At 39.2% G+C, this 17150-nt stretch overlaps 1 protein-coding gene across 5 annotated transcripts in view; it reads right to left on the reverse strand.

Annotated features, from left to right (window-relative positions):
* Positions 1 to 17150, reverse strand: part of mgmt (O-6-methylguanine-DNA methyltransferase) — a 434918-nt gene that overhangs the window by 313839 nt on the left and 103929 nt on the right. For all 5 annotated transcript variants that reach the window (XM_055646685.1, XM_055646687.1, XM_055646684.1 and 2 more), the window contains one exon: positions 12569 to 12705. In XM_055646685.1, the coding sequence (XP_055502660.1) occupies positions 12569 to 12705 (137 nt within the window). The remainder of the gene's footprint in view (positions 1 to 12568; positions 12706 to 17150) is intronic.

Raw genomic sequence — 17150 nt, forward strand, 5'->3', positions numbered from 1 at the left:
CCTGTGATTTCTTGCACATAAAATTGACTATACATATCTTCTGCCGCAATTAACCTGACTGGAAAGATGACGGACCAATCTGACTATAACCACATGATAAATTCATCTCTCTCCTCATTTGAACATATCTTAATGTTACCAATATTAATAACTTTTGCTTTAGGAAATAGGTGACGCTTACTAAAGAAAAAGTCCTTGACCAAAATAGCAAAGGATATTATACTGAGAAATGATCTACTGATGCAAATCATTAAATCTATTTGCATTTGCTTACTGAACCGTAACACAGAAATTAAACTACATACAGGAAAAAGGAGATGGTTTTGCATGGTTCCAGGAGACTTCTTGGAAGATCCAACTCTCTGTCATTAATTCTTCCATTTTCCCTCATTAACAAGTAAAATGTTTTTGCTGCATGAAAAGTTTTAATAAATAGAAAGCGCAGAGAAATGGTACAGAAAGTTTGTAATAAAACCCACGACAGTGTTAAATTGTCTATGAATGTGCTAAATTACTTTTTATTTTCTACAATTAAGTTGTTTTAGAATAACACCTGCTAATATTTCTTTCCTAATATCAATTCACCACCATGTATCATATTTCATTAAATCTAACACGGTCATTTCTTCACAGACTAAGCTGTTAAATATTTTTGTGATAATTAACTGATGCTTCTCACCTGCAAGGTTTTGCATTTCAACCTTGCCTCTGGCTAGTGAACTAAAGGCTTAAAAATTGACTTCCCAGAAGCAGACATGGATCGCAAACTGTTCGTTTGTCAGCATTTCAACTTTTTGTCAAGGGGAATTCCTCACCATAGAAAGTTGACAGAATTAGCATTTATTGTCAGTTGAATAAAGTCCAGCTTCTGCACTAGACAAAAACTAAAAAGCGAAATTTTATATTTTTGATAAAGATGTTGAGGGAAGCAAAATGGGACATGAGGCACATTTCCATATCAAAGCATGTAATTTTAATTTAGCAATTTCACCTTTTCTTACATTTGACCCAGTGAACTTTAAAACAGCTTTTCCAAATATTAAACATATCCAGAATATATACAGCTGGCTTTTATAAAGAACATTCATGGAAAAATTGTAATTAGTAATTTACATTTGCAGGTTTTTTTTTGTTTTTATTCAAATTCTCAACTTTGGGTTACTGTCCAGACAAGGAAAATGTACATTTTGTCACCGTAAACGCAAACACAGAGAATATGCCCGCAATCATACTGTGCCTTTAAAGAACGCAATGCACCCCAATGCACTCCGAGGCCAATTAAAGTACTTTTTGAAAGGTAGTTACAGTTGTTAAATAGGAAACGCAGTTGCCAATTTATGCACAGGAAGTTCCCAGGTATTAATAATGACCAAATAATTTGACTGAGAGATACATTTGACCAACTCAATCAGATCACTCCCATCCTCGTCCTCAAAACAATGACACAAGCTCTTAAATGAAGAAAAAGGATGGAAGACTAAATAGGGAACATCAGTCTCATGTCTCTTCTGGAAGTCCGTGACTCATTCAGGTCTGTACATCCATGCCACTATGTACGGTGGCTTTTGTTAGACTTGTTCACAGGCCTGCGGAGTGTGTCTTGAAGTCTTGGCATGAGATGCCCTCCAGTCAAAAGCTGTGCATTAATTTCAGGGTTGAAGATTAGCTTTTTCAATTTAGTTATGTGATTAGACAGGTTATTATTGTTAAGCTCATTACATGACGTAGTCTTTGATTGTGTTCGAACCTTGTAACTCATCCATTTTATCTAATATTCCAAACACTTGGACCCTGAATCAGAAGATCGTGGACCCAAGGCCCACTCCAATGGGTTAGCGGCCAATGTTCTTGGGGTTAATCAGATACTGAGACCCAAAATTGGGCTTCAATAAATGGGCTTGGCACTGATAATTTCCCTTATATTACTTGCAATTCAGGATTCATAGTATTGTTAAAACAAAATCAAAGAGTTGCATAAGATGTTCACTTTTCCTCCTCATGAAGATGTTAATTAGGGAGCTGGATTGCAATAAAATGTGCTCAGAAAGTTATTTTCACCTTTTTAATTTAGGACACATGGTTTTACAATGCAACTCCATCAGGAGAACGGATTTAACACAGATTAAACAATTTAATTGTAAAGAAATGGCATCTCAGCTCAGAACAGTTGCTTGAGGCCACACGATGCAGCCTTGTGCAGCAATAGAAAACATGGAGACTTAGGAGAATAACCTTACAATGTACACAGAGTGCTATGCTGAGCCTGCCTACTAGGTATTAGAGGTTGCATGTGCAAAACCTTCAATTTTTGTGATTGAATACAGATAGATGATCTATAAAAAATGTTAAAGGAGATGGTCCCATCACAAAATTCCATAGACCTTTGTGGGAAGACCGTTTTGATGCTGGGAGCAAATTTCCGGGTCTATTGCTGATGTTTGCTTCATTGCTTCTGAGGTCAATTTAGATCATCTTTGGGCTTTTAGCAGCGAACACGAAAATCTTTCATGGCATGTACATCACAATGGCAATGATGGTGAATCCGTCTGTACTTATAATCATTAATCCAATGTCAATGTTGAGATTTCCATCCCAACATACCTAATGCTGAAATCCTTATGCTACAATCAGTAATTAAGTCCTCCACAGTCTACCTGCTTGCAAAATCCATTCATTCCATGTTATTCTCCCCACATTTCATCAATTGTCCCTAGATTATTTCACTCACCTTCACGCACACACTAGATCTGACGTGAGTTGAGCTATTTACAAAACACTGCAAAATTCGCAGCAGCTTATTGATCAAATTATCTTGAACCCATTCAGGCTCAATTGGTTAAGAAGGAACTGCAGATACTGGAAAATCGAAGGTAGACAAAAATGCTGGAGAAACTCAGCAGGTGAGGCAGCATCTATGGAGCGAAGGAAATAGGCAACGTTTCGGGTCGAGACCCTTCTTCAGTCTGAAGAAGGTTTTCGATCCGAAACGTTGCCTATCTCCTTCGCTCCATAGATGCTGCCTCACCCACTGAGTTTCTCCAGCATTTTTGTCTACCAGGCTCAATTGGTTCTTGCCAGTCATATTTAAACTACAAATTGTCCTCAAGTTATAGAACATAGAACGGTACAGCATAACACCAGGATCTTCGGCCCACAATATCTGTGTCGAACATGATTCCAAGACTAACTCTCATCTTGCTGCACATAGTGATGGGGGAGTCCAGAACCAGGGGTCACAGTTTAAGAATAAGGGGTGGGCCATTTAGGACTGACTGAGATGAGGAAAAACACTTTAACCCAAAGAGTTGTGAATCTGTGGAATTCTCTGCCACATAACGCAGAGGAGGCCAATTCACTGGATGTTTTCAAGAGAGAGTTAGATTTAGCTCTTAGGGATATGGAGAGAATGCAGGAATAGGGTACTGATTTTGGATGATCAGCCATGATCATATTGAATGGCAGTGCTGGCTCGTAGGACCGAATGGCCTAGTCCTGCACCTATTTTCTATGTTTCTATATCCCTCCTTTCCCTGCATATCCATAAGCCTAACCACAAGTCTCTTAAATGCCACTATATTATCTGGCTCAGGATTCCAGACATTCACCTGTAAAATTCAAGTGGTAAAAAAACTTACTCCGCCATCTCCTTCAAATTTTGCCCCATTAATATTTGATATTTCAAATACTAATGGGGCAAATGACCCTAAGCACACAGCCAAGACAATACAGGAGTGGCTTTGTGACAAGTCTGTGAATGTCCTTGAGTGGCCATTCGTTCCAGTCTGAGGTCCAGAATGCTCTGGAGCAGGTTTTCATTAGGGACATCTTTGTACTTTGCTCCGTTCATCTTTCCCTCGATCCTGAATAGTCTTCCAGCTCCTGCCGCTGAAAAACATCCCCACTGTATGATGCTGCCACCACCATGCTTCACCGTAGGTATGGTATTGACCAGGTGATGAGCAATGCCTGGTTGGCATTCAGGCCAAAGAGTTCAATCTTGGTTTCATCAGACCAGAGAATCTTGTTTCTCATGGTCTGAGATTCCTTTAGGTGCCTTTTGGCAAATTCCAAGTGGGCTGTCATGAGCCATTTACTGAGGAGTGGCTTCCATCTGGCCACTCAAACATAAAGGCCTGATTGGTGGAGTGCTGCAGATATAGTTGTCCTTCTGGAATGTTCTCCCATCTCCACAGAGGAACTCTGGAACTCTGTCAGAGTGACCATTGGGTTCTTGCTCACCTCCTTGACCAAGGCCCTTCTCCCCCGATTGCTCAGTTTGGCCGGGTAGCCAGTTCTATGAAGAGCCATGGTGGTTCCAAAGTTTGTCTATTTAAGAATGACGGAGGCCTCTGTGCTGTTCTGGACCTGCAATGCTGCAGAAATTGTTTTATACCCTTCCTCGGATCGGTATTGCGACATAATCCTGCTGGACAATTCCTTTGTCTTCATGGCTTGGTTTTTGCTCTGACTTGCACTGTCAACGGTGGGACCTTATATAGACAGTTGGGTGTTTTTACAAATCATGTCCAATCAATTTAATTTACCACTGGCAGACTTCACTCAAGTTGTAGAAACACCCCAAGGATAATCAATGGAAACAGGATGAACCGAAGCTCAAATTTGAGTGTCATCGCAAAGCGTCTGAATACTTATGTAAATGTGATATTTCAATTATTTACTTTTAATTACTTTGCAAAAAATTTCTAAACACCTGTTTTCGCTTGTTCATTATGGGGTATTTTGTGTAGATTGATGATTAAACATTTTTTTTTAATCCATTTTAAAATAAGGCTGTAACGTAACAAAATGTGGAGAAAGTGAAGGGGTCTGAATACTTTCTGAAAGCACTGAATCTAATTGTTCACTTGAATGGCAGATCTAGTTTCCTCGTTCTATTTTTAGTATTAGTTCTGCCTATCAGTTGTATGTGCTTTTGATTCCATTCTTTCGCTATTGTTGAGGTGTGTTTAGCATATGAAGTGATTTGTGTATATTTTCGGACTCATGGACAAAATCAACTTTTAGATGTCTGTAAATACTAAACACTTCTGTTATCCAATGATGGCCTGTATGTTGAATGGAGAAGAACACATCTCCTGAACCTTCATCTCAGATCACTGTCAAAAAGGGTCTTGAAACTGATGTTTTAAATCTGCCCAATAGTCAGAGTCATTGTTCAAATGTCAGAGATATTGTGGGATACTTCGGGCAAAAGGTTTTCCAAGCTCGGAGTCTCCCCAAGCATTTAACCAGGATTAATCCTGATCTCCTCTCTCAGATACATCAGAATTGCTTAAGAGCAACATACTGTACAATAAAGTGGAGCAGGATGGTTGTAGGTGGGCTACCATCACATCTGTGAGGGAGGTTGAAATCTCTAGGTGGGCTACCATCACATCAATGAAGCACCAGTTGTTACATTAATCTTACACAAGCTGTACTTTATTCCCCCCATATTTTCAACTCCACCTTAGATTCTATCATCCAGCTACTCACGAGCAGTAATTTCTGGTAGGCAATTAAACTTCCGAGCTGCACATCTATAAAATGTGGGAGAAAACGAGAGTGGCCAGAGGTACCACACACATTCAGAAGGAGAATGTGCAAACTCCACACAGGCAGCAACCAATGTTAGGATTGAACGTGGGATGCTGGAGCTGAGAGGCAGCACCACTATGCTATCCTTTATATGAAGCTGGATCTAGTAAAGGGAAAACTAATGAATTATCAATACAAAACCTTCTGATTATCTGTTGTGGTATGAGGTAGCACACCAAATCGCCTTGCTAAGCGACACTCTCTAGTAGTGACCAGTAGCAATGAACTATCCACCATAAAAGCCATGCAGGCTTCTTTGTTCAGAGTTGAATTGGGATGGGCAAAAAACACTGACACTGTTGCAATCCATGGACAAATGGAAAAAGAATAATCAGAGGAGAAAAACAAAACTGGTAACTCCAAAACAACAACAAACGCTGTCATGTTATAGTACTTTTCACAACCTAATGTGCTTTATTGGCAATGGTGGACTTTTTGAAGTGTAGTGATCCAATCACAGTCGACCACGCATGCTCAAAACAGCTTATTTATAGGATATGTTGAGAAAGTTCTCTGCAGAAAAATATACACAAGGTAGTGGTTAATTTAATGGCTTCCAAAACAGCTTGTGTTATATGTTGTGTGGTTGAATTAAAAGAATGCTGGAGGAACACTGTGTGTCAGGCAGCATCTGTGGGGGAAATGGAGAGGTGATGTTTTTGGTCCAATGAATTTCTCCAGCACTCTGTTTTGCTCAAGGTTCCAACATCAGCAGTTTCTTGTATCTCCATAATTGTATTTCTATTTGCTTCAAGTAGAAAAGGCAGAAATTAAAAAAAATAACCCTATGTGAACAATGTTGTTTAATTCACAATTGTTTTGTAGCTTCCTTCAAACTTGTCAACAAATATATGATTTTTTTTTCCTTTACTGAATCAGAAGGCTGGCCATTTCTCCGTTCAAAAATGTAAGTGATTAATACATTTTGCTCTTGCATTTTCAAGGTGAAACATGTCCCATAACATGATCCAGAACCACTGGATGTATTGAAGGTTACTGCAACCACTTGAGATTCAACACTTGGCCTTTACACTCTTCCCTTCCACCCATTAAACCAGTTCTTCCATGTCAAGCAGCAATTCACTTGCACCTCCTCCAATCCCGTGTGCTGCATTTGGTGTCACGTTGGACTCCTCTGGGTTGGAGAAACCAAACAGAAAGTGGGTAACTGTTTCTATGTGTATATGGCCTCCTGCTTTGTTTTAAAGAAACTGAGAAACAGCATCTTAAATTCCACCTGCACAATCCTTCCAATCTCAATATTGAATTCTCTAGTTTCGAGTAACTCACTTTCTCTGCGTATGAAAGAACTGGCATTTTTTTGGCTACCAGGCATTCATCAGCAATATTGGCTTGTTATTTCTCCATCCATTAGTACAGCCTAACCTGCTGGACATGATCTACAGCCCGCATTTCACAATTTCTATGTTTCTTTGTTTACACTATCATTCTGTAACTGCCCTCATTTCATTGCTTTTATTCAATTTCTCTTCAAATCCCACAATCACCCATCAACTGGATGTCATCTACAATTTATACTCTTGGCAAACCTGGTCTTACCCAGAAATACTACTTTTGTCCCATCTATCTCTTCCTCCCTCACCTTTTCTACAACTTACAATTACCCAAGGTTTTCTTTATTTGTCGATTCAAACAAAGGGACCTCAATGCTTCTGTGGGCCGAAGGGCCTGTTTCTGCGCTGTATCTCTAAACTAAGTTAAACTAAATAAAAACAAAACATTTACAAAACATGTTTCTTTTTCCCCCACACAGAATCGTAATGCCTGGAACCTGCTGCCAAAGGAGGTGATGGAAGCAGATATGATAGCAATATTTCAGAAGTATTTAGACAAGTATGTAAATAGGCAGGGGTGGAGGGATACATTTTATGTTCAGGGTACTAATGGACATGCTGATATGTAATGTCCCATTGTCCATCAAGGTTTAGTTTAGTTCAGTTTTGAGATGCAGCGCGGAAACAAGCTCTTCGGCTCACTGAGTCCGCGACGATCAGCAATCCCTGTACACACTAGGGACAATTTACAATCTCTCTACAATCAGAGCCAATTAACCTACAAACCTCTATGTCTTTGGAGTGTGGGAGGAAATTGGAGCGCCCGGAGAAAACCAATGCAGGTCAATTGCGGGGAGAACGTACAAACTCCGTACAGACAGCACCCATGGTCTGGATCGAACCTGGGTCTCTGGCGCTGTAAGGCAGCAACTCTACCGTGGCGCCACCATCTGGGGGAGAGTTTTGTGCCCTCAACTAGGCTAATAGTGGAGGTGCAGTGATATTACAGGATCAGCTTTGACTGTTCCACAGGTCAGAGAATCAGCCCTCAATCACTACAGACATTCAAATATGTGCAGTGACTGATATGCTGTGAAACTAACCTTGTCTATCATCAATTTTAGAAAAGGGTAGGAAGTATTTTTAACATGGCACTGTTAGTTGTTTTTATGCGACCTGCTCCGTAGTACATGTTTTAGTCACTTCAAAATTCTGTCCTTACATCTGCCAATATATCTGCAACTTAGCTTTCTACTTTCCTCTTTGTTCAGAACCTTTAGCCCCAATATTAATAGAGAGAGTGAGTGGTTCGGTTTGTTTTGCGGTCAGGGAACCCATAAGATTAGAGAGGAAAATATTAAATATTAAAAACTAACAAATTGTGCTCTTTCTGGCCTTGGATCCTTTACCCCAGCCCTTAGTGGTTCTGAATATTTAAAGACGGATATTTAGAGACAAGAATTGAAGTGCCTCGAAAACCTCCTCGGAAGAACGAGTTAACAATTTCCATTGCCTACCAACGAACTTTAAATGAGAAGGGTTAAAATCATGCCTATAATGTATTACATTGGCACCTTCAGCACCTTTATATATGCAAATTGTTGTAATTAAAAATCACCATTAATTATTCTCCTATCTTTGTCTGACACATTTTTGATTAAGTAACTGAATTATTTTCTCCTGCTATTCCATGCCTTTGACGATTTCCCCTGCTTTCTATTTTAGGTTTTGACACCACAATGGTAAAAACTTTTATTTTACAGCTAAACTTTGCATCTTTGTAAATCAGACTTTACATTCTCTATGCACCACCTTGCAGGTTAATTTGATATATAAGGAGTTACTCAACGGGACAGGCAGCATCTCTGGAGAGAAGGAATGGGTAACGTTTCGGGTCGAGACCCTTCTTCAGACTGAAAGTCACGGGAAAGGGAAACCAGAGATATAGGCGATGATGTGGAGATATATAGAACAATGAAAGAAAGATAAGCAAAAAAGTAACGATGATAAAGGAAACAGGCCATTGTTAGCTGTTTGTTGGGTGAAAACGAGAAACTGGTGCGACTTGGGTGGGGGAGGGACAGAGAGGGAATTCCGGGCTTACTTGAAGTTAAATAAATCAATATTCATACTATAGGGCTGTAAGCTGCCCAAGTGAAATATTACAAGTTGTTCCTCCAATTTGCATTAGCTTCACCCTGACAATGGAGGAGTCTGAGGACAGAAAGATCAGTGTGGGAATTGGTGGGAATCAGAAACTGGTCTTCAGGACTACACCTGAGAGCAGGGAGATGGGATTAGACTGGGTAATTCTTATTTATTGACCAGCACAGACAGACAAACCAAACGGTCTCCATCTATCTTATGACTTTTCAATTACTTTACATTGTTATCAAGTGCCAAGTATCTGCTTCAGGTACTGAACCAATAATGACTGTATTAACGGGCACATACAAAAGAAAATATAGCAAATAAATAATTTGGGGTAGGGAAATGATGAGATTGCCCTGAGAGCTAACATAAAGGGCCAAACAGCCTCCTTTATTGTGTCAAATGAAAAACATATACAAAAGCATGCTTATAAATCTTCCTGTGCCACATTCAAGATAATCATTCATTTCGGTTTTATACAAATGTGATTTTTATTTCTACCACATTATATCATCAATGGTATATCATGGTAATAATATATTTTGTCCAACATTTGAACCTGGCATTTTGATCAATTCTGCTTCTTCCTATTGGCCAAAACACAGCGCCAGAGAGCTGGGTTCGATCCCAAATGCGGGTGTTGTCTAAACAAGGGTCTCGACATGAAACGTCACCCTTTCCTTCTCTCCAGAGATGCTGCCTGTCCTGCTGAGTTACTCCAGCATTTTGTGTCTACTTCGATTTAAACCAGCATCTGCAGTTCTTTGCTACACATGTTGTCTGTACGGGGTTGTACGTTTTCCCCATGACCACATGGGTTTTCTCCGAGAGCTTCAATTTCCTCCCACACTCAAAAAATGTACAGGTTTGTAGGTTAATTAACTTGGTGTAAATGCAAATTGTTCCTAGTGTGTGTAGGATAGTGTTAATGTGTGGGGATCGCTGGCCGTTGTGGACCTGGTGGGCCGAAGGGCCTGTTTCCATGCTGTATCTGGAAACTAAACTGAACTGCTTAAAAGAGTATCGTGTTAAGAGGACCCATTTGTTCATAATTCAACCAGTTGTCTAGGGTGACATGGATTTTACTACCTCATTAAAAAAAAGTTAACATGAATTGAGATTTCAAACACGCAGATAGTATATTCATTGGAAGTAGCTCATACACTAAAAAAATCTAAATATAATCTTTAAAAATAATAGTCTGCCATTATAATGAATTGTGTAACTATTTTAGGAACAGTGTTAAAGCCATCAAATTTAACAGCTAAGTATTGGATTAAGAATTCTAGTTTTAGAACTGTAGATGATAACTAATCATTCTCAAAAAGACCACTTTATGAACTCAAAATTACAACAATTTTAACGGCGAACTCCAGCAGTTATGAATTGAAGCAGTCTATGTCCATTCAAATTGCCAAGTATTTGTACCACAATAAAAGCTATTGGAGAACAGCATTTTTAAACTCCAAATAAGCATTGCATTGCAGTCTAATTATTGCACACAATCAGTTGATTATACACATTCCGAGACATTGTTTTTCATCTTAAATAGTCAATGATTTTAGAAAAAGCTTGCTTTACCAAATGATGCATATTAGTGGAACAGATTATACTACTAAGGGATTGTTCAATGATTGGCTCCAGGATATTGGCTTGATTTTGGAAAAAAATGCAAATGATACAGATTACACAGCAAGCAGAATCATCATACCATAGAGTGGGGTCAACCATTACACATTGAACAACACTCTTGTCTGTAAAGCCAGTGTTCACACACAGAAGGTGGAAACTTCAATAATCTATTCTGACAAACATGCATTTGCCTATCAATCTATTCAGTTGGAAACATGCACTATATTCCATTTCATTTCAGCTGTAAAGTTTAATGCAAGACAACATTACCACTTAGAAATTATCCAGCCAATGGATTCATAATACAGACACATGCACTAACCAGTGAAGAGTATCACTTTTGTAGAATCGCAGAAAGGCACAGCTGTTCTTGCATATTGTGAATGACTGGGTTTCAAATATTTTGCCTCCAATTTGGCTGGGAGCACGAGCTGGCAAAGCACAGTAATTGCAAGACGACATTTGGATGAACAAGATAGGCGCTCCAAATCTTGTTAACCAATTATATTGAAGGATTAAGGAATAAATGGGAGATGGGCAGAGAAGAAAGGACAGACTAGAATACAGTGTGAAGTCGGGAACAAAGAAACAATGAGTAGGCAGGAAGGCCTGGATTGAGAGTCGAAGGTAAACAAAGTGAGATTTAACCTGAAAGGAGGAGATTCCACATTTGAATTGTCTACTCCCTGCACAAGAGAGTATGGTTGGCATGCATTGTATCATTCAAAGAATACTTGCACTGAGAATTCCAACATTTGAATCTCTGTGGTGAGTTTAATGGGTTTTAACGTGCAATTCGGAAAGTAATGCAGAGGTGAAACCAAGGGTACGATTTTCAGGAAACTAACAAGGGTGCACACTAACATCAAGACTATTGAATTATCCGCGGTGTACATTCCTACCTCAGCTTCGTGATCAGAATATATATTAGTGAGACATACTGTTCACATGACATTATTTCCCCAGCAAAATCTGGATTAATAAAATAATTCACATGTACACAACATGACACCACTTTAATACAATTCCAACATGCAACACAACACACACACACAAAGAAGTAAGTAGACAACGTACAGTTCCAATTCATTCACTTTTACACATATTGTTCACTGAACCCTTAAAATTCTCTCTCATACCAGTTTGGCAATTTGGAATAGATTTATGTAAGAATATTTTAATTCCAGTCACTGAGTTTCAATGTTTCTATTGACAAAATCCAATTAAACATCTCACCACTTTTGTTTGTATTTTGTCACACCTTTAAAATGTAATGACTGATTATGCCATGCCATCCTAATATTAACACTTTTCCTTAAATTAATTTAACATTCAATTAACACTCGCAATTGAACTTCTCTGTTTCAAAATGATCGACACGCACACTTTGGCTAAACGTACAATCCTGTAAGAGGAACACAAGGCCTCCAAGAGAGTGCGCTTTTACAGCACTTCAGAGAATTCACTTTCCTCCCAAAACTATTCATTAAATTAATTTATTTTGTTGTTATTATTTTATCTGCGTGCATTGCGTTTATGACTGTTACAGCACGGAAACAGGCCCTTCAGCCCCAGAGTCTGCACCGACCAGTGATTCCCGCACACTAACACTATCCTACACACACTAGGGCCAATTTACATTTATACCAAAGCCAATTAACCTACATACATGTACGTCTTTGGAGTGTGGGAAGAAACCAGAGATCCCTGAGAAAAGCCACGGGGAGAACGTGCAAATTCCGTACGGGCAGCACCCACCCGCAACTCTACCGCTGCGCCACCCACCATGCCGGTCTGGTTCATTATTTGAACCATCAAATCTGTCATAACACAATGGGCTTTAATTTTGTAACAGTAATCAGGTAATTGAAGGTCAATGGTAATTTACACACCTGTCCTTTGGTACAAAACTCTCTTGGAGCTGTATGGAGTGAATGCCTTCATCACAGCCGGAGACCTGGATGGCTCCAATGGGACTTTGCAGAATCGCTGTCATTTGCTTGCAGAGTTCAGTGTTGTTCTTGGCAACCTACATGAACAAATCATAGATCTTTACAAATGGTTAAGCAATCATCATCTACCACTCATAACCACCATTAATTGTTGGCAAAACAACTTTAATCCCTTTAGTACTTATTACTCAGCAATGTCTCAATTGTGCTCAAAAATAATATTAAAGATAGTAGCAGTTTAAATGAATTTAGGTGGATAAACTGACTTTGATTAAAATGTTTAGCATTAGTTGTTTCAACTGTTTCACCGTGTGACATTCTTAATTTTTTTTTCCTACTTATCCCTTATTTTTCCCAAGACCAGATTTTCTAACCACTGCAACGCTCCCTACCTCCAGTTCAACTGAGCAATGAGGCAACGCTAGATAAGGTTGCACTTTCCCCACAAAAGCAATTACTGCATCATGCCAAGTGCTGGCAAGCTCTGGGCAGAGCTCACAAGGGAGACCTTCAGATAAATAAGTCCTGCTTTCATGGTTATCCCTTGGCATGGACATCAACACAAGTTTGTTTGTTTTTGCAGATACCTGGCTTTTCTTCCACAAACACTGCAGCTTCACAATCAGGAGACATACTATTGTTTTTTTTTCCAGAAATATTCCTTCTCCTTGCCAAATACATTCTGTATATTTTCCATCAATGATGAGGTTTATTTTCATTCATGAATTTCTAATATTAAACTCTAATCTGCCTTCCCTCGAAGCCTCTACTACAGGGGGGTACGTTAATCCAAGGGGATTTTTTTTTTGTTTACAGTGGCGGGTTGTTCAATCCTTTTGGAAGAGATTTGGACAGGCATTTGAAAGAAAGTAGTTTGCAGAATTGCAGGGAAAGACCAAGGGAAAGGTACTGGCAGGATTTATCTACTTGTAGCCATTCTGAACTAAAGAGCATCCTTTTATACCAAAAACCCCCAATTCTGTGATTCTATAGACCACTTCATTGTCTTTGGGTGTATTCTGATTTCCTATTAATATATTAGATTAAAAGACAATTTACCAGCATATAACAGAAAAGAAAGGCTTGCTTAGTTTTATAGACTGACTTCCACAATCAGGACTTCATGGAGTGCTTTAAAATAATATATATTAAAATCGCAGGCACTGATGTAAAGTACAAATTGTATAACAAATTTATACAAAGAAAGCTCCCAAGCCAAGACTCTAAAGTGTTTAATTGTCATATGCCCCGACAATGGCACAATGAAATTCTTACTTGTAGCAACTTAACAGGGTCAAAGGCATAAATGCACTTAGATAAAATAATAACAACCAACAAAATTCAATACATTAATAACCATAATACCAGGTAGGCATAATAGTGCAAAACACGAAGACTGTAGTACAACCAAAGGCACAGTCCATTGAAGTTCAACCAATGAACCAGGAATCTACCAATCATCTTTTAATAAGCAAAGTTATGAACCATCCTTTTAACCATATAACCATATAACAATTACAGCACGGAAACAGGCCATCTCGGCCCTACAAGTCCATGCCGAACAAATTTTTTTTTCCCCTTAGTCCCACCTGCCTGCACTCATACCATACCCTCCATTCCCTTCTCATCCATATGCCTATCCAATTTATTTTTAAATGATACCAATGAACCTGCCTCCACCACTTCCACTGGGAGCTCATTCCACACCGCCACTACTCTCTGCGTAAAGAAGTTCCCCCTCATATTACCCCTAAACTTCTGTCCCTTAATTCTGAAGTCATGTCCTCTTGTTTGAATCTTCCCTATTCTCAAATGGAAAAGCTTGTCCACATCAACTCTGTCTATCCCTCTCATCATTTTAAAGACCTCTATCAGGTCCCCCCTTAACCTTCTGCGCTCCAGAGAATAAAGACCTAACTTATTCAACCTATCTCTGTAACTTAGTTGTTGAAACCAGGCAACATTCTAGTAAATCTCCTCTGTACTCTCTCTATTTTGTTGACATCCTTCCTATAATTGGGCGACCAAAATTGTACACCATACTCCAGATTTGGTCTCACCAATGCCTTGTACAATTTTAACATTACATCCCAGCTTCTAAACTCAATGCTCTGATTTATAAAGGCTAACATACCAAAAGCTTTCTTTACCACCCTATCTATATGAGATTCCACCTTCAAGGAACTATGCACGGTTATACCCAGATCCCTCTGTTCAACTGTATTCTTCAATTCCCTACCATTTACCATGTACGTCCTATTTTGATTTGTCCTGCCAAGGTGTAGCACCTCACATTTATCACTTTTGGTGTCTTCATCACAGGTATTTTTTTAAATTGTAAAACAATTGAGACCAGTGCCAATCTATGACACAGAACTCGTTACTTTTTGCCAATTGGAAAATAAAATCATTTATACCTGCTCTCCATTTCCAGTTGGCTAATTCTCTATCCATGCCAATATACTGTATGTTACTTCCTACTCCATGAACTTTACATTTTCCAAAATAACTTTCAATACAGCACATTATTTGATGCCTTCTGGAAATCATGGTAGATCCACACATTATTATTAGAATTGCAGGAGATAAAACACAAATTGAAGCTACATTGAGCCAAATCTGTGATGCCTGGTCCAACACATTCAGTTGATCCCCTACTTCCCATCTATCACTCGCTCCTTCACTTTACACAAAATATTGATGGAAGTTGATGATTCAATGGAAACACTGCAAAAATGAAGATTAATAGTTGTGTACATGAGGTCAGGCAGAGTGCAGCTCCTGCACTATTTCACTGATAAATTAAACTTAGCCCTGCGTTATCTCGCCTGGTTGCTTTTGTCCCAGACCAAACTTGCTAGCAATAATGCCTCAACTTCCTTAGAAGATTGAAGAGATTCAGTAGGTCGACGAATACGCCCTTGAATTTTTACTGGTTTAATGCCGCAGCGGTAGAGATGCCGCCTTACAGCATCAGAAACCGGGTCCAATCATGACCAGTGATGCTGTACTGTACGGAGATTCCTTGTGACCGTGTTGGTTTTCTATGGGTGCTCCGATTTCCTCCCACATTCCAAAGGCGTGCAGATTTGTATGTTTTGGCTTTTGTAAAATATCTGTAGTGTGTAGGATATAACTAGTGTACGGGTGATCGGTGGTCATCGGAGACTTGGAGGGCCGAATGGCCTGTTTCCCGCTGTATTTCGAAACAAAAAAAAACTACAGCTGTATGGTAGAGAGCATATTGACTGGTTGCATCACAGCCTGGTTCAGCTATTCAAATGCCCGGGATCAAATGTGATTACAAAATGCAATGGATAGTCCCCCATTCATTATGGGTACTGACCTCCCAACTGTCTAAGACAGGGGTGTCAAACTCACGGCCCGTGGGCCGGATGCGGCCTGCAACGGGGTCCAATATTCGGCCTGTGGGATGATTTTCCTGATGCCAGAGCGGGCTGCAGCTGTCCCCGGTGCCGGATCGGGCTGCATTCGCACGTGCACGGTGCGATCCAGCGCATGAAGTCGCATTTTGTCCGTGCCCTAAAATGAGTTTGACACCCCTGGTCTAAGGGATCTACAGGGGGCACTGCTTCAAAAAGGCCACCAGAATCAAAGACCCTCACCACCGTTGCCATGTTCTCATTATACTGCCATCATCAGGAAGGAGGTATGGAGTCTGAAAACCATGACCACCAAATTCAAGAATAGCTTCTTCCCAACAATCATCAGGCTCTGGAACAATACCCAATGAAGTACAGACTGTATTTGGTTGAACAAAGAACTTTGGGGGTTTTTTGCATTAGTATTGGTGTTATTATTTTATTGATTCTTTTTTTAATATATAATTAGGAAATATATATAAAATGTCTATCTTCGGTTTAAACCAGCATCTACAGTTCTTTCCTACATATATAAATATATATATATATATATAATATTTAAGCCAGGGGTGTCAAACTCACGGCCCGTTTATATAATATAAACCGAAGATAGGCATTTTATATATATTTCCTAATTCCTAATTTGGGCATATATATATATATATATATATATATATATACCCAAAATCTTTTGTATATTTATTATCTATGTGTATTGTTGCTGGCCTGTTATGCTGCTACAATTTCATTGTTCTGCTGTCTATACATATGACAATTAACTTCTCAACCACTTGACATTTGACTAATGTGGTCAGAAGATACTTCCCCGCTCTCCTACATTTGCCACATTTATTTTAAAAATCTGTGGTTTACCTTCTGACAAGTTCTTGCATAGCTGATGGGGTTTGGCGGCTGGAGGAAATGATGGTGCCAATGGCACCACAGCTGTGAAGTGAAGTCTCAATAGGATAGCTGATCTTTCATTGTCTTTCACTTTCAAACATTCAGGTTTATTTTCTAATATGTACTTAACAGGAATGCAGATTATTGTAACACAATGTTATTTATCTTGCCTCACCATAAAACCACACAAGAAAATCAATTATGTGTAGATTAACTTGCCAAATTCCATGCCTGCC

This window comes from Leucoraja erinacea, chromosome 15, assembly GCF_028641065.1.
Source record: "Leucoraja erinacea ecotype New England chromosome 15, Leri_hhj_1, whole genome shotgun sequence".
Classification (NCBI taxonomy): Eukaryota; Metazoa; Chordata; class Chondrichthyes; order Rajiformes; family Rajidae; genus Leucoraja; species Leucoraja erinaceus.